This window comes from Drosophila montana, unplaced genomic scaffold (assembly GCF_035044405.1).
Source record: "Drosophila montana isolate Dmon_TW-CO22-7 unplaced genomic scaffold, ASM3504440v1 contig_1505_1, whole genome shotgun sequence".
Taxonomy (NCBI): domain Eukaryota; kingdom Metazoa; phylum Arthropoda; class Insecta; order Diptera; family Drosophilidae; genus Drosophila; species Drosophila montana.
The window spans coordinates 4,032,907-4,056,002 of record NW_026996452.1 but is presented as its reverse complement, the minus strand read 5'-3'; the positions used below and the strand labels follow the sequence as shown (position 1 = coordinate 4,056,002).

General features: G+C 39.9%; 7 protein-coding genes across 13 annotated transcripts in view; 3 read left to right on the top strand and 4 right to left on the bottom strand.

The window, feature by feature from the left end:
- Positions 1 to 188: 188 nt before the first annotated feature.
- On the bottom strand, positions 189 to 1,908 carry LOC135435364 (arrestin domain-containing protein 17). The gene is made up of 3 exons (XM_064692384.1): positions 1,710 to 1,908; positions 589 to 1,584; positions 189 to 518 (listed from the first exon to the last, which is right to left on the bottom strand). The coding sequence occupies exons 1-3, from the start codon at positions 1,819 to 1,821 to the stop codon at positions 376 to 378; spliced, it is 1,251 nt and encodes a 416-aa protein (XP_064548454.1). The 5' UTR covers positions 1,822 to 1,908; the 3' UTR covers positions 189 to 375.
- A 1,399-nt stretch (positions 1,909 to 3,307) lies between these two features.
- LOC135434911 (arrestin domain-containing protein 3) lies at positions 3,308 to 6,403 on the bottom strand. Its single transcript, XM_064691670.1, has 4 exons — positions 5,945 to 6,403; positions 5,545 to 5,870; positions 4,144 to 4,792; positions 3,308 to 4,079 (listed from the first exon to the last, which is right to left on the bottom strand). The coding sequence occupies exons 1-4, from the start codon at positions 6,054 to 6,056 to the stop codon at positions 3,733 to 3,735; spliced, it is 1,434 nt and encodes a 477-aa protein (XP_064547740.1). The 5' UTR covers positions 6,057 to 6,403; the 3' UTR covers positions 3,308 to 3,732.
- Positions 4,776 to 9,816, bottom strand: LOC135434914 (uncharacterized). Of its 2 annotated transcripts, XM_064691698.1 has the most exons (4): positions 9,557 to 9,816; positions 8,679 to 9,449; positions 8,122 to 8,354; positions 4,776 to 4,792 (listed from the first exon to the last, which is right to left on the bottom strand). In XM_064691698.1, the coding sequence occupies exons 1-3, from the start codon at positions 9,669 to 9,671 to the stop codon at positions 8,131 to 8,133; spliced, it is 1,110 nt and encodes a 369-aa protein (XP_064547768.1). In that variant the 5' UTR covers positions 9,672 to 9,816; the 3' UTR covers positions 4,776 to 4,792; positions 8,122 to 8,130. The 2 variants fall into 2 exon arrangements, with proteins under 2 accessions (XP_064547768.1, XP_064547756.1); XM_064691686.1 differs by lacking the exon at positions 4,776 to 4,792 and having other exon boundaries at positions 7,897 to 8,354; positions 9,557 to 9,813.
- Positions 9,817 to 12,250: 2,434 nt separating this feature from the next.
- On the bottom strand, positions 12,251 to 17,305 carry LOC135434874 (arrestin domain-containing protein 17). 2 transcript variants are annotated; one of them, XM_064691605.1, is made up of 5 exons: positions 16,533 to 17,305; positions 14,861 to 15,213; positions 14,033 to 14,804; positions 13,541 to 13,723; positions 12,251 to 12,388 (listed from the first exon to the last, which is right to left on the bottom strand). In XM_064691605.1, the coding sequence occupies exons 1-5, from the start codon at positions 16,645 to 16,647 to the stop codon at positions 12,258 to 12,260; spliced, it is 1,554 nt and encodes a 517-aa protein (XP_064547675.1). In that variant the 5' UTR covers positions 16,648 to 17,305; the 3' UTR covers positions 12,251 to 12,257. The 2 variants fall into 2 exon arrangements, with proteins under 2 accessions (XP_064547675.1, XP_064547685.1); XM_064691615.1 differs by having other exon boundaries at positions 13,610 to 13,723; positions 16,533 to 17,304.
- Positions 17,306 to 17,554: 249 nt separating this feature from the next.
- On the top strand, positions 17,555 to 18,780 carry sgll (sugarlethal). Its single transcript, XM_064691628.1, has 3 exons — positions 17,555 to 17,802; positions 17,866 to 17,925; positions 17,985 to 18,780. Coding segments are annotated over exons 1-3 (741 nt in total). The 5' UTR covers positions 17,555 to 17,801; the 3' UTR covers positions 18,665 to 18,780.
- Positions 18,781 to 19,105: 325 nt separating this feature from the next.
- LOC135435169 (pyridoxine/pyridoxamine 5'-phosphate oxidase) lies at positions 19,106 to 20,050 on the top strand. Its single transcript, XM_064692077.1, has 2 exons — positions 19,106 to 19,871; positions 19,932 to 20,050. Exons 1-2 carry the CDS (start codon positions 19,161 to 19,163, stop codon positions 20,013 to 20,015), a joined length of 795 nt encoding a protein of 264 aa, XP_064548147.1. The 5' UTR covers positions 19,106 to 19,160; the 3' UTR covers positions 20,016 to 20,050.
- A 1,959-nt stretch (positions 20,051 to 22,009) lies between these two features.
- The window catches only part of LOC135433466 (diacylglycerol kinase eta), a 50,126-nt gene continuing 49,039 nt past the window's right edge, over positions 22,010 to 23,096 (top strand). For 4 of the 5 annotated variants that reach the window (XM_064689568.1, XM_064689591.1, XM_064689576.1 and 1 more), the window contains exon 1: positions 22,011 to 22,265. In XM_064689568.1, coding sequence (XP_064545638.1) covers positions 22,026 to 22,265 — 240 coding nt within the window. In that variant the 5' untranslated portion in view covers positions 22,011 to 22,025. Of the gene's footprint in view, positions 22,266 to 23,096 lie in introns of all 5 variants that reach the window. The other variant, XM_064689608.1, reaches the window with a different exon arrangement.

Genomic DNA, 23,096 nt, shown 5'->3' with positions numbered 1-23,096 from the left:
AATTTTGTTTTAATATATTTTCCGAACTATCGACCTTTTTTTCCCAAATATATCTCGAACTCTACTTATAAGAAAGCAAGAAAATAAATTATTATTTAAAATATTTAGTTTTAAAATTCAAAATGAAACAATTTTGTTTTAATATATTTTCACTCCGGTATAAATATATTCTTTTTTAAGTTTTCCCATCTTCATAAATGTATTATTTGTATATATAAAGAAACATTTCGGGATTCGAAGCAGACGCACGGCGCCAAGCTACCCTCTAAAAGGCAAGATTTCTAATAAATTGAATAAATTAAAAACAACTGTGTGCATAAAAGCAAAATAAATAGAATAATGTTACATAAATATATGTAAGTAGTTGCCTGCTTTTTAGAGCACTTTTTCGGTTTCAGCATTATCCATTTCGTAGTACAGATAACGCGGTCTGAAATCAAGCTGTTCCCCGGACATGGCGTGCTTATCCCTGTTCAGATTGGTGGCCACCATGAATTCGGCTTCACGGAAGTTGGAAGCTATTGTTGGAGATTCCAAAAAGCACAAATTAATACATTTAATCCAAGTACAAAATGCTGCTCAGCTCACCCAGAGAGCTCACGGAGGCGCTTAAATTGGTCGCAGCTGTGGCAAAGTTGCCCGCTTCTCGCGTTTGATTGGATGCGCCGGCCACGCCCACTGCGCGTAGCTCGCCCAGAGAGCGAGAGATGCCCGCCTGCATGGTCGGCGTCTGGCATATGATAATCGGCAGCTGGGCCGCAATAAAACGATCTGGAGCATTGGTCTGCACAAGGACTTCCAGCTCGTAGCTGAGCTGCAGGCAGGCGCAGGCGGTGGCGCTCAATGTGGGCGGGGTCTGTGGCACTTGCAACGTGTGCAGATGCTGAAAATTGATCAGCTCGTTGCGTGGACACGTGCTCAGCTGATGGCTGCTGCTGACCAGACAGCGACGCTCCACCTGGCTGGCCACATGCTTCGGCTTGTCCAGCTGCCAGCCGACATGCGTGCTGACCAGATTCAGCTTGTAGACGATGGCCTTTAGGGGCAGCTGCTGCCCATTGTGCAGCCGCACGTGCACCGAGATGCCCATGCCCGGCTCGTAGCCGGTGCGGGGTATGTCCACCTGCAGCTGCAGCGGTCGCTGCCAGAACTTGAGCGAGGGCGTCTGCTCCAAGGCGTTCACCTCGCTGGGTGTCAGCAGCTCACCCGGCTGCGGACCCAGCTCACAGCGCTGCAGCACCTGCAATTGGCGTGTCAGTGCCGGCTCCGGTGGCAGCTCCGCGCTGCGTTGCAAGCTCAGCTGGAGCGTGTAGCGTATATGTCCATGGGCGCCTTCATAGCTGCTGGGGCAGCTCTGCGGCAGCTGTACACTGAAATCGTATCTATAGGCGCCCGCTGCCATCAGCTGCGGCAGCGCTGCCTCCGAGCCGTCAAAGTAGTCCACCTTGGCAAAGTAATCCACACGCTGGCCAAAGGCAACGGGCGGCTTGGCCACCTGTGGCTTGCCCTTGGACTTTTGTTTTTTTTGCTTTTGCGGCTTCAGCCAGGAGCTGCACGCATAGCCATTCGATTCCAGGGCAATGGCTGTAAATAATATATAGCAAACAAATAACAAATGCATTTGCTTATCTTACAGATTGCTTGCGATCAAATTGGTTTGATCAACGCATGAATCATGCCTTATCACCTGGGCGCACGGCATGACTCACCTTTGATTAGCGCACGCTCCGGCAGGGTTAAATAGATATGCCCGTTGACCGTCTCGCCGGCATAATAGACCCCACTGGGCCGCTCCAATTGCAGGTCACAGCTTTGGCTCATTGTGGAACAATTCTCTACCGCTCGACTGACGCGCACTGTCTGCCAAACTCTGGACAAATGTTTGGCCTATTAAGCGGGCCGGCGTTGCGGACCTTATCGGCATTCAGCATGTTGGCCAAGTGTTATTTGTTTGTTTATCTAATCGCCCAGACGGGGTCTGTGGCCCTGCTGCCGTTTGCTGGGTGCAAGCGACGAGCACTTATTTGTCATAAACAATTAGCAAATTTAATTAAATACGCGATCCGCCCGACGTGCGACAATTGCCAAGCATTTGCATACATTCAGGCGAATCAAAACAAGCCAATAAATACGAATACATACTCAAACACATTCACAGACATTCATATACTTATATATATATGCTTATCCCAAGATCTCCGGCTTTATTCGTAGCTATCAAGGCTCAAACGGCTCTGCCAAAAACTATTACCAAGATATTAAACTCCGCAAAAATAATGACACCCGCAATTGTTAACATTTTTGAAAATATTACGAGAAATAACGGAAAAACTTGGTATTTTCTCAAGTTCTTATTTCCTAGAGTGCAAAATAAATGATTACTGGTGTGCAAATTCGATATGATATGCAAAATTAAAATATTCTAATATTTGACTAGACCTGGCATGCAGACCCTCAACAAATTAATCTAGCCCTAAAAAATAGACATGTACATAAACCTCCAACAAAATGTAAATATCTAAACTAAGCTGCCTTAAGCCAAAGCTACTGTTAGCCTGAACTCCCGATCCACAAGCTGTTCAAAATTTGCTTAGCTACAGTAACAGCATATTGTAAATAATAGAATTAGAATAAAGAAAAAAAAAGGAACAACCATTTTTTGACACACAAAATAGCTGAAATTTTGGAAAATATTTGAAAACCGTAATATTTTCCTTAATTCTCATTTCCTAGAGTACAAACCGGTAACAAAAAATGTATTCCGCATGAAAATTCGTTAACTCTTGCCACAGTTCTTGTAGCTGGAAAAGTTGACGTGTAAAAGTTGTTAAGGATTCAGGTTATTTTGATGATTTTGACAGTGAGTTTGAAAGAAATATAGAAACCCTCCAAATGTATATTAAAGTTGCATTTTCTAATTTTTCGACACTTATATTCTAGAAAATGTGGAAAAAATAAATAATATAATATTTATTAAATATTATCATATATATTATAGGCACATATCAGACCTAGATGTAGGATCAACCTAGGGGGAAAAATGATAATGATCGGGGATCACGATAGTTGGAATTCTAAGTAGGGCATTCTAAATTGAATTTTTTTGACATAATAAGTTTGGCAGAACATGGAAATTTTTATATATCCTATAATGTACAGCAATAAAATATTAAGTATAGAGATATATTTAAAACAAATACAGTTTTCTCAAATAAAAATTTCAATTTGAAATTTATAAATTAAATGTAAGTAAAGATTGAATGAAGAGTAAAATACATATAAGGAAATATTAAATATGTCGGTCGACGATTGAGCTGAGACAAACTTGTGAATGTTGCAAATCGGAAATAAATTTCTTTAGTTTTCCAAATGAAGCACATCGTAGCTAGTATAAGATCTTGGCACTTGGGTTTGTATACGAATTTATTGTCCAATTATGAACACGTTAGTCTTAGCTTAAATAGATTATTTCAATTAATTTAATCGTAAATATGCATGTAAAAAGCCATGGAATAATATGCTAAAAAACATTGTTGGCACATTATAGGTTCGCTTGGAATAGATTTGAATTTTGGATGGCAGTAAAGTATAGTTATATGAGCTGTGAGCGCTTCCAATAAGACGGATAATGATACACTTGAAAAAATATTTCAATTACCTAGCTCTGAACACTTAAGTTTAGCACAATCTTACGTAAGATACCACCGTGGTTTAGGCTTAAGACACTTGCATTTAGAATTGATGCTCTGCCTGGGTTTGCAGCGGCGCAGGCTGATGCACCTGGGCCGTGACATCCAGCACGGCCAGTAGCTGCTGCTGCTCCGATTCGCCCGGCTCGGAAATGGGACCACATAGCGATCCGAAGGTATCCAGGCTGCGACCCGTGTGATCCGTATCGAGTGAGCCATACGAACGATAGTAATGCATATCCAGGCCGGAATCCTCCAGGATCAGGTCATGCGCGGGCGCCGTGCCTACAAATGTGCTAAAGCCCGGAAATTTAGGCAGATGGATGCGCGGCTGACTCTCCAGCGTCGGCTGGCTGCCACCCAAGGTGGCAAAGCTAAAGGATGGCGGCACTGTTCCAAGAGAAAATGTATTGTGTATTGTGGCGTGCAGCATATTCATCAACGATATACTCACGGCAACTGTCATACGAGGGCGGCTCATCATCCTCCACCACCTGATGCGTCTCGTCGGCTGCCGCCTCAGTTTCTTGTGGCGTCTCCTCCTCCACCGTTGCGGGTCGCGGCTGCACCCGCTCGATCAGGCGCTGTCGCTCCGGCGTCGTAGTGCGTCGCGCCGGCTGCTGTGTGAGCACGGTGGCACGCAAATGCTGCAACGGCGTGGTGCCGACCACAATCGGAACAGACAAGTCCGTATCGTAGTGAAAGTAGCCCGTCTTCAGCTTGACCTGCAGCGTATAGTGCAGGAATACAATGTAGTTGGGATTTAGCGTGGAACGGGCCGTATCCATGGGCACACAGATGCTCGACTCGTACACCCGCTTGGACAGTCTCAAGGTGCGATCCGTGATCATGTCCTTGCAGAGCGTTTTCGTGTAGAAGTTCCGTTTGACCGGCTTGCGCGAGAGGAACACAAAATGTTGCTTTATGGACACCTCCAGGCCAATGATATCATAGTGCGGCGATTGGTTGTCCACCTCCACGCTGAATGGCACCTCCTGCAGTGGCGTGAATCCAGAGGCGGGCAGTGCCAAGCTGGAGCTAATGGGCCCGGAGATGCAGGGCCAATGGCAGAGGTATTTAATGTTCTCATCCTTGACGGGCAGCTGTGCCAAGGAATCGCAAAAGAATTGTGAACAGAATATTCGATATATTATATTCGATATATTATTACATAAATAAAATGTGTTCTGAGCACTTCGCAAGCCTCAAGACAAGTACGACCCAATATGACAAAAACTTTTCTTTATCAGGTTTTCCAGACGCTTTCTCGATTTTATCTATCAGTTCAAAAGTGCAAAAGTTGGTAGAAAATGTTGTTTTCTGTTTCAAAATCTTTTTAGTTTTTCTCAAGATATCTTAAACAATTTTCTCAATTAACAACTTCAATCATTGAATGAAAAATCGGTTAAAGATTCTCTTTTGTATTTCAGTATATCTCTTCAAAAGTTACCAACTATAGTTAATAATCATTATTAACCTTAGCATGCATCTGACATTAAAATCGGACCCCTATATCATATATATAGTTGCTATGATTAATCGATAAACAAATATGCTTTAATGCTGCTCAAACGATTTGTTTATGTCTTTAATTGTATTTAAACTTCGGCAAGTTCAAGATAACTATTCGTGCTTTCCTAATGCATGTCATATCACATAAGCTCTATCGGAACAATCCGTCCAATATCCGAATATTATATCAAATATATATATTTAAATGTCTTGTCACTACAAATAAAGTTCTAATCTTGACTTGCACACACACACGCACACACACACATATTGCGCCTCAATTACAAATTATTTTTTCTTGCCACGTCAATTTGCAATTAATTGCCACATTCGAATAACCTACCGCGAACTCCGAGTTATAGTTAAGATCCAATGTCTGAACGACCATAATGGGTTTGCGAAAGATCTCATCGAAGCCCCAGGGCTTGTCGATGGTCAGCGATATATTGTACGCGATATAGCCATACGGACCCTTGCAGGTGCTGGGGCAGTCGGGGGGAATGCGCAGGGTCAACACATAAACATGCACCCCGGCACGGAACAGGGAGTTATCAAAGACATTGGTCCGCGTGTGCAGATACTGCTGATGGCCCGAATAGTTGGAGGTCTCAGTTTTGCCGCTCATCGACCACTGCACCTTGGCCTCACCCTCCAGGGTGACATAGACAGCTGCGGGGAATAACAACAGGCATCAAATTGAGCTGGAGCTCGCGAATGGGTCTCCAATTTGGGGCAACACCCACCATTCACGCGCTTCACCTTGTCCGTGCGCAGCAGAATGCGTCCGCTGATATATTCGCCGCTGTTGTAGACGGGATTCAGGCGATCCAGCTGAAAAACACAGGTGGTGGGCATGGCTAACAGCGAGGATGCACTTCACTTCACATCACAGACAACAGACAACAGGGAACAGGATATTAAAACTCAACTGAACTTTGGCACAGCCAGACGCGCACTGAGCTCCGCCTTTGTGTTGTGCGTGGCTCTTGGCCTCTCGCTTGCTCGCAGCATCCGGCCGTGCTTTCGCTTTTGCCAGGGCGAGGGGCGCGAATCGATAAGTTGGCGCCATGCGTCTGTGTAACCGTCTACTGTCTGCTTCTGGTCAAATATTTCATAGCTAAAACGTTACCAAATGGAGCAATGCCTTGTTGTTGCTTGGGGCCTTTCAGTTTCTTTGTTCGACTGCCGCCCCGAAAAGGCTGAACCCCAAAACAATAATAACTGCGCCGCCATGTCCTCAATGGCGAGGTCAGCGGCGCTCTATTTGTTTTTTTTTTTATTTTCTTTGCTTTTGGCGCATGTTTTTCATATTTCGTGGCCAAAACTGTCAACTTGTATTTTTTTTGGCGGCAAATAAGTGCAGCCCAAAGCTTGCACGCATCCGATTTAAATGAGCTGCACACCATTGGTGCCACAAAATGTGGCAACAACATTTTACAGCATTACTGAGCACTTGCCGAGCTCCGAGCTCCTCAGATAGCCCACGCACGCGGTTTACTCAATTTACTGTAGATAATTGCGGCAACAAGCTCGCCTTGACCCGTTCCCACAATATGGCTTCGCGTATTTGATTAGGGCACAACAACAAGGACCATAAATGGATTTGGGCCCAAGTGTGTTTATGGAAGCATTAAATTCAAGGAGAACTCAATTGGTTCTCTTTAAAACAAGCAGCAGCAGTTATTGCTGTTTTATGTTATTGTTTTGATTATTAGAAAGCATATAACTATTTTCATTAGTTGTTATTATTACTATTGGTATTAGTATCAGTATTGTTATTATTATTATTTTTATTATTATTATTATAATTGCTATGATTAGAAGTATTATTATTATTATTATTATTATTATTATTATTATTGTCATTAATATTATTATTATTATTATTATCATTATTATTATTATTATTATTATTATTATTATTATTATTATTATTATTATTATTATTATTATTATTATTATTATTATTATTATTATTATTATTATTATTATTATTATTATTATTATTATTATTATTATTATTATTATTATTATTATTATTATTATTATTATTATTATTATTATTATTATTATTATTATTATTATTATTATTATTATTATTATTATTATTATTATTATTATTATTATTATTATTATTATTATTATTATTATTATTTTTATTATTATTGTTATTATTATTATTTCTGTTATCATTATTATTGTCATTATAATTATAATAATTATTATTAGTATTATTATGGTTTTTTTATTATTAATATATACAACAACTAATTCATACGAATATATAAAGCACCAAATGCAAAAGAAAAATAATTAATTGAAATTAGTTTTTAAATAATTAAAAAATAATTAATAATGATTATTATTATTCTTTACAATATGTTTATTATACCAATTTTTGAGTTCATTAGGGTCTATCAGCTTTTACACAAGCAAGGAATATTTGAAAGTTCGCAAGTGTATTATTTTAATTAAATACTTTAAATAGTAATTAAATGCAATTTTAGGATTCATGATTAAACAAGTTAAATAATTTAATTAGTCTTTAAAGGAAATATTAAAAAAATATTTAAAAAATTTCAAACATTTCTCCTATTTGTATTCAAATCAACATATACATATATATATTTTTTTTTAAGTCTAGTTTTTTTGAGAATTCTTCAAATATCATTGAGATTGAATAAAATAATTATTGTTTTGTATTCATAAAGCTCTGTGCCTTTCTTTCGTAATATACTTAGCAAGACCTGATAGTATATTAACATTTTTTTTTCAGATATTAACTCGATTGGCTTTTAAGACTTAATATACGATAGGTGCCAGATAGTATTATATCAGACGAAAGCATTCTCAATCGGATCAGACCATTTCACATTAAAACTGGACAAACATTTAAAATTATTTAAAGACCTGCACGTACATATTTATGTTAATTGGATACCTCGAGTTCCCAACAATGACGATTATTTGTGGGCAACATGTTTTTATAGAAAAACCGCAAAGCTAAGCTCACGTACGACTGTTTCTTTTGGCGCCGCAGCAATTTGAGGTGTTCCCCGTGCCTGGCAATGCTCGGGGCGTTCAATTCTCTGGAACAGCTGTGGGGCAGCAGCTGATTGATGGATGAAATAAGTAAATCATTTTCACACAAAGCTGCAAAATTATAATAAACAATAAGGAAAAGTTATAATGCGGCTGGCGAAGATTAAATACCCTTACAAATACACAATTATAGGGAAAACTTGTCGATAAATTAATACAAATAATGAGAAATAAAATAGTTGCTAGTGCCGTATAGTGAATGCTCTTACAAATAAATGTTTAAGAATGGAAAATATACGATACGTTAAGATCACCTTAGCTAGTCGATCCTTACAATTTAGAAGCAATAAGTTGTACAATTATAGATTAATGCACCAAAGTGAGTAACTAAATTGCGTGACCCTCTGTAAGAGCATTAAGTTTGTGCACACTTACCCAAGTTAACAAAACCAAGCGAAGGACCATCCGTTGGACTGGCTATGACGTCAACAGGTGGCGCCACAGTGCCCACCAGCAAGGGCAATCGGAGAGGCTCGCTGCAGCTGCTCCATGCCTCCAAATAGTAGGCGATCTCAATGGGCTCGCCAGGCAGCTGACTCATAATGGGCGCCGTCAGCGGCAGATGCAGTGCAGCGGCCAGGGCGCAGCTCTCGTCTAGCGCGCGCAGTACACGCTTCGCCTTGGCCACGGGCTGTTGGCTTTGATAGGTAATCGATTGCAGGAGACGGGTTCGGCATGTGGCAGGCACAGTGGCATCCAGCTGATAGGCAACACGTTGACCGGGCGCAAACACGCTGCGCGGCAAGCTGAGCCGCAGTGTGGCACTTGCGCTGCTCGCAGGCAGCAAGTCGACCAGTTCGATGCGTTTTCTAATGCACAAGCGCTGCGCAAAATGCTTGTCATGCTTGCCACGACGTTGCAGCGTCACGTGCAGCATGTAGTCAGTCGCGCCCAGTGGCAGGCGGCAGCTGCCCGGCAAGTCGTGTGGCAGCTCGAATTGAAAGCTGCAGCGCTGTGTGCCGCCTGGTGGCAGGCTGAGTGTCTGCAACAGTTGTTGCGTCTGCTGCAAGTGCAACTTGTTTGCCACATAGCTGATGTGGCCGGGCTCAGTGGCCGCTGTGCTATCATTGTGCTCGATGAGTGGCAAGCTCGGGTCTGCCTCCCGCCAGCTGACTGCGCTGCGGCAAATCAAGCCGATGCTGACAGCTGGATATGGGTTGGGGGGGCAAATGTTATCAAATCTAATCAGTTGCCTGTACCAAATGCCGAAAAACACAAAAATGCCATTTGACAATTGACAGAAGTCAACTCACCCTCCAGCTGCAGCGCCTTCTTGCTGGCGCTAAACGCAATCGAGCCCGAAACTTGTTCGCCAGTGTAATAAACCGCCGAAGCGCGCGACAAATTAAATTGACAATCGATGTGCATTATTCTCAAAATTACAGGGTATTCACAACAAATTGACTTCAAATTGACTATTTCGCGGCACGCGATCAAATTCAAGTGCGATCCGCTCGACAGACGCCACGCAATTGACAGCGAGAATGACAATGACTCGAACAACAATCACGACAACAACTGTTGCACACTTTTTGCTTCAATTGTTTTCGAAATCTGTTCTTGCCGCGATATAAAGATAAATTCAGTTTACGACAGCGCCTAAGATCGCCGACTTTTATTTATAAGTATAAGTATACTGTTTTTTTATTATTATTATTTCACTGGAGATTAGACCAAGTCTCTGGTTGAAGTTGTACAACAACCTGTTGCGTTGCCAACCTGAATGCGGCTAAGCAAACGGGTTCTAATAGTTTTGCGCCTGTTTTTCACGAAAAACAAAAAGGAATTTCTCCGACGACCACTTGCTACATAACGCAGAATTACATGAAAAGATTGATACAAAAAGAAAGTCTGCAAAGTGCTTGAGATTTTAAAAGTTAATAGCTATTTTATGCGGTAATAGTCGCTCTCATATGTACATAAGTGTCCTAGATGAGTTTTACAGACTAAGCGATACTCTGTACACGGCCTGAAATTAAATTTGATTGAACACAACATTACAATATATTTAAAAGAATAATAAATACTATTTAGGACTTTGGAATACTCTGTAAAATATTTTTAATTGGTATCTAATGCGCTTTAAAAGAAAAAAAAAATGTTGCCTTAAACTTAATCATACTCTACACACGCCCTAAAAATTATATTTTATTGAAAACAATATATTTTCAATCAGTTTATGAAAGTATAACAAATTAAAAGTAAAACAAAAGTATAACAAATTTATATAAAAGTATAAATATATATAAACTCTATTCGCACTCTAAATATTAAATATTTTATTATATTAAGACTTGAAGTTCTTTCTTTTAAGACCAAGAAATACTTTGTGCATGCCCTTAAGATAAATAATAATTGAATAACATATATTTTAAATGATTTTCTGAGTCAAAGTAAAACAGATTTTGTTTCAGACTCAGCAATAAGCTTAAATTAAATTGAATGCAATATATTTTTAATTACTTTCTGAGATGTAAAAAAAAATATAATAAATGATCTTTAAGTATTCTTTGCCTAGGGAACCCAAAAGCCGAGTTTGATAGCTCTAGCTTTAAAAGTTCTAGACTTCCGCCAGACTCCTATATATGGCTATTTTTATTATGGTTGAACAGCTGCTAAAAATAACTAAAACTATTTGTTTTTTCTTAGCTCAAGTTTTAGTTTTCTTTAGTTCAGCTTAAGCGCTGAAAAGTCAGCTTATAGAACCTAAGATAATTGGATTATTTGGATAAGAGAACATCGCCATACGTATTGCAGCCTAAAAATATATATCTTTTTGATCTTACGATCTAAGTTGTCTGCTGTGTCATACACTAACAACGTCTTATAATACCCCATCTACAAATATATTTCAAAGTGAGTACAACATCGCGAAAGTACTAACGTTTATTTAAGTAAAGCAACGAGCTTGTTATCATATTTGAATTGAACTCCTTGGTATGCGAAAAACGTAAGCAATTATTATTTGTTTGTATTTATTTTAAAGCAAGCACTTTACTTACCAAACCGAAAACCAACCAAATCCAGTCTGAAACAGTTCATTGAGCTCCCATAAAATGAGTTTCGTTTTTGTTACCAAATAATAATAAAAAAGACGAAAAAATTTAAACACACTTCAATTTGGATATACACATAATAATATATATATATATATTTATTTTTGGTTTAATTTGAATTAATTGAAGACAGAGTATTTCTTAAGCGTATTACTGGTTAGACTGGTTACAAATTAGAGGAAGTACACAGGAGTTCGTAAACAATTTTCATAGAAGTAGTTGCAAAATGAACTAAATCAAGATATATACGATAAATTTACGTACAATTTTAGTATATTTAATTAGTTAGGATTGGACAAAAATCAATACAAATTGAAATATAATTTTCTCATTTAGTAAATTTAAGTGTTGTGTATAGTTTTTCATAGTCATTGTAAACATTGAAAATGTTAAGTTGTTGTTGTTTTTGTTGTTGGTAAAATTGTGCAAATTGTTATATACTTTGCTTAAGCCTAAAAAGTTTGTCTAAGTAGGGTTTGACTACGGTGATTATTTTTTATAGTAATTATCATATGATGCCGTACAATTTTTATTCATTTTTCTTTCTTAAAGTTTCAGCCATAAGAATACAAAATAAATTGAAATTAATTTTAAATCTGTTTCAAGATGATTCCTTAAAAGTTGAAAATAGGAAGAAATTTACGCAAAACAAATGGACAAATAATTTTGAAACAAAAAAAACTATACAAAATAACAATAGTTTCAAATAGACTTTAAATTTGTTAAATAGATTACGATTAATTTATGCGCTCTACTAGATGAATAATTGTTATTTTGCAAATATATCTATTGTATTATGCTGTTAAACGAATTTCATCAGATCATGAATTTTAAATGTATTTCCGAGATTATTTTTGATTTTCGATTAAATATGTAAATTGTTGTTGCTGCTCTTCAATTATTTCTTCTCATAGTTCAATGGCTCAGCAGTTCCTTGGGTATTCGGTCCATTTGCATCCGTTGCCAAGACCCCTTCCTGCTGCACTCCACAGCGAAGTTGTGTATTCGAGGTTTCACTGTAGAGAGTCTCTGTTCGTTGTCGAAATCAGGCAAAATGTTGCATGTATTTTTGGGAAGGGGGGGAGGGAGCGGTAACAAGAGAATAAATTTACAATTTAAGTATATTTGTGAGACCCTTCGGTTTGGCTTACAACTAGAAGAAAGTTGTTTCCAGAAAAATGCAAACTAATTAATTCAAGTGAATAAAGCTATGACAAACACTTATTGGCTACCAAAATAATTTTGTAAACTTAATTGCTAAGCACAAATTACATCCATTTTAATATATGATTTATATGATATATATATTTTATTTTATATATGTATATATATATTTAAGTTAAATTTCTCAAAAGTTTAATGAATAAAAGATACAATGGAGCATACATACTTAGTGTGAATATGCGATTTGCTTTCTTTTGACGTGCAATTTAAAATTAAATTCAAAGGAATTAAAAGTTATTCAATATGCACTGCAAAGCATTGAGATTTGATTCATATGAAGATGTGAAAATCGGAACGCACGAAAATACACAACTAGAATTTGGTTAGAATGGAAGCAGATAAAACAGATAAGGAATGTATATATATATATATATATATATGATGTATAAGCAGATGCATAAGATTTATATACACAGCATAGAGTTCAAAAACCAGACTTCGGAAATCTGTAAAATTTTAGCTAATTCAAATATTAATTTCTATATTTTCTTATACCAAAATGTACTGACTTTAAAGATACTGGATCTTCGACTACGTATATTGTGTGTATAAAAATTGTTTATAAAATTCTTAAAATTAGTTTGTTGTTTTTAAAGCGGACATCTGGAGCTATAATTAGTATCAGGCACTTGCAGTTTAAATTTAATTAAAAAACTTTATAACAATCGGACAGCGATAAGGCATCTTGTTTGGTTTTTCATTTAACTACTCAAAATCGAAACCCAACACTTTGCAGTTCTTAAGCTTATAGAAATATTTGATCTAACTACTTTGAGATGGAAGGGAATAAAAGAAATTAATTTGAATAAAATGCCACTCAGCCATTCAATTTGTTTAGTTTTGCTTTGCTTTTGAGTTATTCATTTTTTTTTGCGTTTTTTTTCTTTTTTCTTTTTTTGCAACAGTTCTTTGTAACAATTTGGGTTTATGTGTCGGATTCAGTGGAATCATCACTACCGGGCGGTATGGTCGGTGTCTCATAATCGTAATAGACCGGGTAACGCGGTTTAAAGGGCTCACGCTCACTTGTTACATCGCCCTGAGCGGACATAATGCTGCTCATGCTAACATTTGTGAGGAATTCAATATCATCGCTAAATTTTTCGCTCAGAGCCATGGCATCTTCGTACGAGGGCGGCACTGCAATTAACGAAAAAAGATCAATATTAGACAATTATGATATATGGTAATTTGTGCAAAGGTTTTTCTAACGGATTTTCTACAACTTGACTCTTGGCAATACTTTTTTGTTAAAAGTTCTTAAACATAAACGTCGGAAACTAGATTCTTTTTTTATAAAATATTTATCGATTACAGATTTCTTTATCATAAAGCTTCCCTGGGAACAATCGGATAATCGAATCAAGCTAGACTAAAGCTTTCTTTTGCCACCATTTTTTCTAAGTATCTATTGGGTCTTATATAGCTATTCGAGTTTGTTTGTCTTACTCATGGGTATATAATCTGGGGGACTATCGCTATCGCTGGTCACTAATATTGCTGGCATGGCGGCCATGGGCCTCAGGGCGGCAGTCGTTGGCGTTGATGAAGGACTCGTTTGGGCCGGCAGTGTTGCACCCGAGCGTTGCATGGCCTGTGTTGCCTGATTGTTGCTGTTGATGTTGTTGTTGCCACTGCTGCTGCTGTTTGGTTGGCTTCGCTGCTGTGGTGGTTGCCTTTGGTTCTGCTGCGTTGACATTTGAAAATGTTGGCTAACTACTTGATGCTGCTGCTGCCGTCGATTGAAACGCATCAGGGCATCGGGTCCATCCATGATGGGTATGCTGCCGATGGTCAGCGGTATTTTGAGTTTCAGCTTCCAATGGAATTCGGTTGGATTCACAATGATCTTAATCGAATAGTTAACGCTAATGGGGCAGGTCGGCTTCACCGATGTCGGCGGTATCGAGGGCAGATCCAAATATCCCCTGTAGACTTTTCTCGACCAGCGCAACACGTTGCCGAACTGCTTTAAAGCTATCAGATGCTTATCGTAGCGATACTCGTGCTGCGGATCGTGCGATTCATAGCTAACCTCCTGCTTCAGCTTAACTTCGCATTCGGTTATATCGATCGACGACTCGTTGTTGATGTACAGCACAAAATGTATCTTCTGGCCGGGCGCATAGCCGCAATAGGGTGTTGAAAATTTGACCGTCAGTGGCCCGGTTGGGCAGCAAAAGCTCCAGAAGCGCTTGCGATCGAGTATCTCCAGCGGCACCTTTTCAAATATTTCACTTGTAAAGCTGAGGAACATTTAGTTCGGGAGTGGCTTACCCTGTAAATAGCATCTGCATTCAGATCCAACGGTTGTATCACGGTAAATGGCAGCTTAAACACCTTCGGGTAGCGACCCGATCGTTCGATCGTCGTTATAATCTCATAATGTATCTGGCCATATTTGCCATCAAAGGATGTGGGCAGATTGTCGGGCAGTATGACATGAAACGTGTACGAATATTCGCCGGCCAGCCAATCGATGCACGAGTTGCCCGCACACGAGCCAAGGACATACGATCTCGATGATAGATACGATCGATAGGCACGGCACATGGCGCGTTCGCTGTCCCGCGGATATCCCTTTTTTATCCAGCGTATCTTGGCATAACCGCTGACGGTGACATGAATGCCTGAAGTGAGAGAGAGAAAGAAAGAAAGAGAGTTAAAGAGGGAGAGAATTAAAGAGATGCAAATTGAATATAAAGACTAATTGTATTGTTTAAAGAATATAACAAGTTGGAAAGAACATTTTAACAAATGAAAAACTTATTTTTTTTACTAAATGTATAATATGCATATAATATATATATATTATATATTAATATTAATAGTGATAATAACAAAGTAATGTGTGAGTTACCATGAACGACATGTGCGTTATTTTGAAGAGTTGACGTTTATGTAGGCTTTGAATTCTGAGATAGTATGTATTTAATTTATAGAGTATGTAATTCTGAAAGGAATGAAGAATGCAGAGTGAATGTTTGTTTTTAAAGAAAAATGAGGGGAAATGCATTTTGGGATATTCAAAAATATATTTTTATTTATTTTATCTTGGCTCTGTAAAAATAGAGGAAGAAGGACAACTGTTTGAATTGAATAAATGATTCTACAAAAATAATGCACTTACTCAAATGGCCCTCAATTAATAAAGTTCGATTTTCTTCATAATCTACGTTCATATAATAATTATAACCAAAATAATATCAGAGACAAACTAAATATTGGTGTACTTTCGTAGCTCTTAGTATTTAATCAAGTTTATTTTCTGCTAAATGAAGTTTTCGTTAATTTCCATTGCTCCTAAGTGGCCCTTTCAGCAAACTAATCAACTGAAATGTCAGACGACAAAACTTATTACCACAAAATTAAAATGCACACGGACAACTTTATCGTCATCATCTGCAACAACAACAACAACAAATGGATTGCACTTACCACGCCTTTAACGAGTTCATGGATAAATGAAAAATGGCGGCATGCCAAAACAGACGCCACACAAAATGACAACAACAACAACAACAACATAAACGAAACTAAAGGGAGAGCGGCAAATAACTAACTGTGCAACGGGCAAATAACGGTAACGAGCTCAACGACTCAACTCAGCAGGGACATGCGACAGCAGCGATGGCAACAACATCAACAACAACAACAACAACCATTAATTGCATAGCACATTCAAAATGGCGACAATTATATGTGAGGTTAGGTTTGATGTTTGACCGCTGAGAGATACAATTTAATAAGGACATCAGCGCGTGTCCTTCGACAATTCAAATGGGTTTTTTTAGTGCAAATGTAAAATGTGAACACGACACAAGCGGCACATTACCCAGAAGTCGTGTGAGTCACGTGTGTGTGTGTGTCTGTGTCTGTGTATGTGAAGTAAGGAGAGGAGTGGGTTAGGGTAGGTTAGGTTAGAGTAGGGTATTTGCTCTCTGCTTACCTTTAATGCGCTTGGTGGCATCGACGCTAAGATCAACAACGCCAGATAGCTCCTGTCCGGCATAGTAGACACCTTGTGGATTATTATCAAATGATATAAGGCACTCAATGGGCATATATTGCTATATAGTTTGCGTGTGTGTTCGTGTGTGTCGCTTGTGTATGTGTGTTCTAGTGTGTCCTTGTGAGTGTGTTTTTGGCTATGCTTAAAAACAGGCCACAGGTATAAAATATCACGTTCGTTTTTGGTTATCTTTCAATTGAATTGAAATTTTTATATATTTAGTCGCCTATCAAGCCATTTGCTTTGCTTCGTTTTTGTTTTTGCTGCTGCACTGCATTTTTTCACTGCTGCCCCGCCGCATACACACATGCAGCCGACGTCTGCAACGCTTTTTTCACTACTAAATAACGCTTTTACGAGCGACCTCCAAAGAATTAATTTTCGAAAAGCTTTCGTATTTAACCTACTTTATTGTTGCACAAAATCGCAAAACCTTTTTACGCACAATCCAAACAACAAGCCTTACTATAAATTACTGTTATTGAGTTAGGCTTTCAATTTTTTGCTTTTTCGCATTCAACTTATTTGTGTATCATTAATTTCTACTTATGTGGGTGTGTGTGTGTGTTTGAGTGTTTGTGTGTTTGTGTGTATGCCCCGCTTTAGCCTTTCTCTATATATTCTCGCTTGCGTTTCGCACTCTATGCGCTTTACTTTCGCACACGTCCAGCAGCCGCTCGTGTTGAAGTTGTTCTGTTCTCTGTTCGTATTCGAAAGGCAGATAGGACTTAAGCCAACTGAGGAAGTAGCAGCAAACACAACAACACCTTAGCATAGACATATGCGCTCTCGCACTCTCTCTCACACACATGCACACACTCAACACATATACGCGCGCGCAAGAACATATATGCTTTACTTTTGTTCACGGCTTGGCGGTTTATTTATCACTCTTTGGCAGAGCTGTCAAATTATGTGAACAAATATATATTAATTATTAATTTATCTGGCAGTTAATATTTAAAAAATGTACAATCAAATATTTATGGTGTACTTTTAGGCTTAGCGCGGAGCGGCAGTTGCCTTTACACAACAGTTGCACAGAAGTGAGTTTTGGTATTTTTTAGCACATTTCAAGCAACCAAATTCAACAGTGTGGCAGCGCTGTCGCCTGCTGTAAACAGCTGTTTTACTCATATCGCATCGTGTCGCAAGATTGCAGTGCAATAATCAACAAAGTGCTTCAGTTTAATTTGACCTTCGATAAGTACGTTGCGGTTGCTTTAAATAAAACCAACGCCTATTAACTTTTGCACAACTCAAACCATAGTGAGACTGCTGCAAATTGTGCGCAAGATGAGTCAAGCGGCTTCCATTGATCAACTTTCGGGTGAGACCTCGATTGGCCGCAAACTCTTTGAAATGAATATATAATAATGTATATTTTAGCGCTGCGCATGAAATATAACGAGCGCAAGGATGCCTTTCTGGAGCAGAACATCAAGGTAAAGGATCCGTTTTGCCTATTTCGCGACTGGCTGGATGTCGCCCTAAATACCAAAGAGATCATCGAGCCAAATGCCGCTGCCTTGGCCACGGTGGACGCGTCCGGCAAACCCTCCAATCGTTTTGTGCTCATCAAGGAGGCCTGCGCCGAGGGCTTCACATTCTTCACCAACTACGGCAGCCGCAAGGCGGAGGATATTGCCTGCAATGCAAATGTGGCCATTGCCATCTACTGGATGCCCCTGCGTCGCAGCGTACGCATTGAGGGCATCGCCGAAAAGATTTCACACGAGGCATCCCTCAAGTACTTCCACGAGCGTCCGCGAGCGAGTCAAATTGGTGCCGCCGCCAGTCCGCAGAGTCAGCGCATTCCTTCGCGCAGCTACCTGGATGAGGTGGAGGCGGGCATTAAAGCAAAACTGGGAGCCGATGGCGAGGTGCCGCTGCCCAACTGGGGCGGCTACCTGGTGCGACCCAGTGTCATAGAGTTCTGGCAGGGACAAACGGATCGCCTACACGATCGCATACGCTTTCGACGTGGCGACGGAGTTGCCGCTGAGGTCGATGACCAGCTGGTGCACAAGGGGGAGAACGGGTGGGTCTATGAGCGCTTGGCGCCCTAAGGAGAACTAGAGCTAAGAATAGTAGATGCTGCGCATTTGTAATGTCTTCCAGAATGTTTGGTAATGAGTAATATACAAATTTGAAATATCATGATTATAAAAGATTTGAAAGTTCACGGGCAAAAGTTAGTAAGGAAGCCATAGTTTATACAGAAAGTTGAATTATATTCTAAAATAATATGCGATAGATGAATTAATAATCAAAATATAGGAGTCGATTGTATTAAAGTGAAAAATAATCAAATGAAATGAAAAAACTAAACATTTCAAGATTTGTCAATGGCTAAATGCGCCTTAGTAATATGTATATTGATAGCATTTAAATCCTTAATAAATCTTTTAATTAAACCAAGGTTCCTAGGCGAACTATTCAAAGAGCTCTCGTTTCAAGAGAGGATCAACTCTCATTGTCTCTACCTCTTCCTCAGCTTTCATAACTAAAAATTCAAACAATTCTCTACATATTCGGCATGTGAGTATCGAAATTTTTGTTCAAATGAAGCTGGGCCCAGCTTTGAAACAGAGGCTTCGGGGTGTCGCAGCTGCGATGCATTTGCTGGCACCCCGCAGCCGCAAAGAATTGCCGATGCGTAGGATGACCACCAGAGCTGCATCGGAAATTTCGCCAGAATTGCACGAGTGTCCCAATAACATCGCCATCCGGGAGCCGTATGCCGTACTGCAAAACTGGCTGTCGGTTGCTCTGAACGAGGCATCACGGTGCGAGCCTCGGGCGGCCTGTTTGGCCACCGTGGATATGGCCGGGCAGCCTGTCACGCGAATGACCAACGTCGAGCAGATAAATGCCGCTGGGCTCACATTCTATACGACGCTGGGCAGTCGCCTGACGGGCGAGATCACCAACAATCCTCATGTGTCGCTGCAGTTCTTTTGGCCGCACGTGAAACGCAGTGTACACATTGCCGGGCATGTCAGTCCCGTGTGCGCTCTGCAGGCACAGCTGCAGTTCGCCCGATATCCGCGCGAAGTGCAGCTCAGCATGCACGGCATACCGAGCAAAAGAAGCGGCAGGATCATGGAGTATTTCGCCAAACTGTTCAAAAGTGATCGGGAGCAGGATGTGCCCCTGCCCCGCGATTGGGGCGGTCTTCTATTGAGCCCGACCTTTTATGAGTTCTCTCAGGTCGATCCTGAGGAGCCGGGCAGGCGGTGCATGCGTTTTCGACGCTGCCTCACGATGCCACGTGTAAGTTGAGCTCTTGGTACAGTACTCTCCAAAGGCTTATTTACTTTAATTGTGCTTTAGGGTATGAGAAATGAAACATGTAATGCGGATCGTTATGATTGGGTCTTTGACAGCTGCACTGACCATGATAGCTACATAATTTAAGCCTTCATATAAATTCCTTTGTGTAATAATAAATATTTCTTTTTTTTTTTTTTGGGGTATTACTGCTTTTGACATTCAAAAACAGAGCCGCCGCAAATGAAAAACAAATATGTCGTCATTTAAAAATTTAATATAAACACTCACGCAGCAGAGCACACACACACACACACACACACACACACGCACACGCATATAGGTAGCTTTAGCTGCAGAGGCCTAAAGGAACTGCAGGCAAGCGTAAAGTATAATGCCCGACGGGATGTGCAAGTCTCAAAACAAAAACAACAACAATAACAATGTCAACAATGAGCATAGGCAACTCGACAGCAAAGTAAATAACGAAAGCCCAGGCAAATCGCAACACCGGAAAAGTGAACAACAAAAAGAAGAAAAAGCTAACCCCAAAACTGTCTGCCTAGCGGCTTGTGACTTGTTGTTCACCCGCACCACCATAGCTTGACTCACACACTCTCTCTCTGTCTCTCTCTTGCATGGGTGATTTATTGCTTACTTTGTTGTTATCTATGCTGTACATACTATTCCGCTTGCGTATTTTTGTTTTGCTCGCTTCATTTGCATGGATGTGAGCTTCGCATTTAGCGGCCGCTTTTAAAGCTTCTAGCTGCCGTGTGTGTGTGTGTGTGTGTGTAAGAGAGCTGGCGGATAAGAGAGAATTAAACTGCGGCTGGGCCTGTTTTCCTGCGAGAAAATTGCGGCAAAGGCAGAGAGCACAAAAACTTGTTGGTTGAAGGCTATTGTGCTCTCAGGGTACAGAGTTGCCGTATGTACTAAAAGTGTCAAAAGTATGTTCTGAAGAATAATGTGCACACCATTTTCTGTTGCATTTCTTGCATTTATGATCTTTTCATAAGCTAAGAACCTATATGAACACAGTTTTAATGCAAAATGCACCTTGCAGCTCATCTAAGATGTATTATTTTAAATGATTATCATTTTGATATTGCCATATTAAATGCCGCCTGACAACCCTATCAGGATAACGGCAACGGCTGCCCATGCTAGCAGGCTAAAGACCATGCCGTGCTCGCTAGGCCGCCAGCAGTGAGGGTTGCCGACTCGTTCAGTACGCCGCGTGGCTCAGGCTCAGGCTCAGCACGCAACTCGCAGCTCGCAGCTCGCAGTCAGGCCAGCCAGCGGAATAGAACAGGCTCTAAAGCGAAGCAAAAATTCAACAATAATTTCCAGCGGCAGAGCTATAACGCTTTTTGTACATTCTATTAACGAACAAAACAAAACTGAAAACCTTTCAATTAATATCTATGTGTTAACTGTGAACTATTTTTTGTGTACAAACGATTTTGCTAGTGTTTTTTCTAAGTGTACCTATATGAGTGTGCGTTAGATTAATGGCATTTTTCAATTAAAACAAATATAGTTAGTGTTGCTTAATTAAATATTTACTATATATATATATATATAAACTTTAACCAAATATACGTATATACAAGTTGGTGTGAAAGTATTTTTGCTAAATGTATTGTTATTGCGATAAGCGTGTTTATTTATACACACCTTAGACTAATTAATAAAGATCATAATTGAAATTAACGTATTTTTAATGCAGCGCAGCAAGCTGTCAAAAATAACGGAAGGCGTGTCAGTTACTATCAGAAAGTCTATGCTTGTGTCTGTCCGTTGAGCGAGAGAGAGAGAGAGAGAGAGTTGCCTTGCAGGACTATGTGTGAGTGTGTGTGTGTGTGTACGCGCGTGTTTTGGATTTTTACATAAGCAGCGCAGCATGAAAAGCAGCAGCGCTGACAGCACCAGCTCCAACGGCCACCTGCGGCTACATGTCGGCTACGCAACAAAGGGTTTCTTTATATAACTCTAAAACGCGCTGCTGTTCCTGCAACGTGACAGCTAAAAGCGTAAAGCGTAGCGCTGGAAACGTGCAACGTGCAACGTCAAACTTGCCTTGCAGCATACCAAGGAATTTTCACAAAGCAACAGCAACAACAACTAGTTAAAGCTTAGCGATAAGCCAGAACAATGGCTAACTTAAAACCTAATACGCTGCACGTAGACAGCCTAAGTCCGCGACAGCGCAGCCCGAGCAGCGGGCTGAGCAGCGCCTGCAGCTCCGGCAGCGTATCCCCGGTGCCCATCATACCGATCATATCGATCAGCCGGGATGGTGATGAGTCCGAGACGGAGTCGGAAATTGATACGGAACCGGCCCGCATATTTCATCGACGCATGTCCACCAATATAAAGCGCAACAACAATCTGGTGAGCATCCAATTAAGCTGTTCTGCTTGTTGTTTTTGTTTATTCTGCTGCAGTGGCCTTTGCGTCGCGTTGCAACAGCCAAGTTTCTGGAGCGGAAGCAGACGCACTCCAACGTGCATACACATATATATGTATATATGTGCGGGCTAGGATGGCGGGGAAGGACTCTGTTTTAGAGTGTTTCTGTTTATGCTTGTTCCTGTCAAAAGGTCAGCTCACAGTTGTTGCGTTCAAGTGGTTAGTAAATATTTTAAAGCAAACGTGACACAACTGTTAAAGGACGCAGTGCAAAGGATTTCGCTAGCAGGAGGTGCATTGAGCCGAAAATTTGATCATATTACACATTAATCACATAAGTATTGAAGTTGACCTAACGAAATTACGTTATTAAATATAATTATTAAAAAAAACCATAATGGTGAATAATAAGTTCCGAATTAGTTGTCTCCAAAACACCAATCAGGAATTCAATTAGGAATTATGTTAATTTAAGTTTCATTTTAATTATATTTTGACGGGCATAAGCATAGAAAAAACCCGACTTTCAAATCTGGCCTTTACATATTTTAATTAAAAGTTACCATAGTTGCAAAGTCAAAAACCGTAAATAAGAGTCAGAGAAGAGAGCCTATAAATGCAGCAGGGGCACCTTTCCAAGCCAAATGAGCGCTTTAATTAAGCTCTTCCTGTTGCCCACAGTGCCTTATATATTTGCATTTAAATATAAATATATATATACTTATATATATTTATTTTATCATTTCTTTATTCATTGCCCTTCGTTCCGGGGCATCAGCTGGACAACGCGCTGTATGAGTAATATGACCATTT

Excerpts from the sequence above, each read along its gene's own strand:
- LOC135435364 (XM_064692384.1), bottom strand. The coding sequence starts at position 1,821 with ATGAGCCAAAGCTGTGACCTGCAATTGGAGCGGCCCAGTGGGGTCTAT. Across the intron at positions 1,585-1,709 it reads GGAGCGTGCGCTAATCAAAG|CCATTGCCCTGGAATCGAAT; the intron begins GTGAGTCATGCC and ends TATTATTTACAG. Across the intron at positions 519-588 it reads CGCCTCCGTGAGCTCTCTGG|CTTCCAACTTCCGTGAAGCC; the intron begins GTGAGCTGAGCA and ends CTCCAACAATAG.
- LOC135434911 (XM_064691670.1), bottom strand. The coding sequence starts at position 6,056 with ATGCCCACCACCTGTGTTTTTCAGCTGGATCGCCTGAATCCCGTCTAC. Across the intron at positions 4,793-5,544 it reads ACTATAACTCGGAGTTCGCG|CTGCCCGTCAAGGATGAGAA; the intron begins GTAGGTTATTCG and ends TCCTTGGCACAG. Across the intron at positions 4,080-4,143 it reads GCCCTCGTATGACAGTTGCC|TGCCGCCATCCTTTAGCTTT; the intron begins GTGAGTATATCG and ends CTCTTGGAACAG.
- LOC135434914 (XM_064691698.1), bottom strand. The coding sequence starts at position 9,671 with ATGCACATCGATTGTCAATTTAATTTGTCGCGCGCTTCGGCGGTTTAT. Across the intron at positions 9,450-9,556 it reads GAAGGCGCTGCAGCTGGAGG|CTGTCAGCATCGGCTTGATT; the intron begins GTGAGTTGACTT and ends ACCCATATCCAG. Across the intron at positions 8,355-8,678 it reads GCTTGGTTTTGTTAACTTGG|CTTTGTGTGAAAATGATTTA; the intron begins GTAAGTGTGCAC and ends ATAATTTTGCAG.
- LOC135434874 (XM_064691605.1), bottom strand. The coding sequence starts at position 16,647 with ATGCCCATTGAGTGCCTTATATCATTTGATAATAATCCACAAGGTGTC. Across the intron at positions 14,805-14,860 it reads ATGCAGATGCTATTTACAGG|GTGCCGCTGGAGATACTCGA; the intron begins GTAAGCCACTCC and ends ATATTTGAAAAG. Across the intron at positions 13,724-14,032 it reads CCCAGATTATATACCCATGA|TGCCGCCCTCGTACGAAGAT; the intron begins GTAAGACAAACA and ends CGTTAATTGCAG.
- sgll (XM_064691628.1), top strand. Across the intron at positions 17,926-17,984 it reads TTCCATTGATCAACTTTCGG|CGCTGCGCATGAAATATAAC; the intron begins GTGAGACCTCGA and ends TGTATATTTTAG.
- LOC135435169 (XM_064692077.1), top strand. The coding sequence starts at position 19,161 with ATGAAGCTGGGCCCAGCTTTGAAACAGAGGCTTCGGGGTGTCGCAGCT. Across the intron at positions 19,872-19,931 it reads GCTGCCTCACGATGCCACGT|GGTATGAGAAATGAAACATG; the intron begins GTAAGTTGAGCT and ends ATTGTGCTTTAG.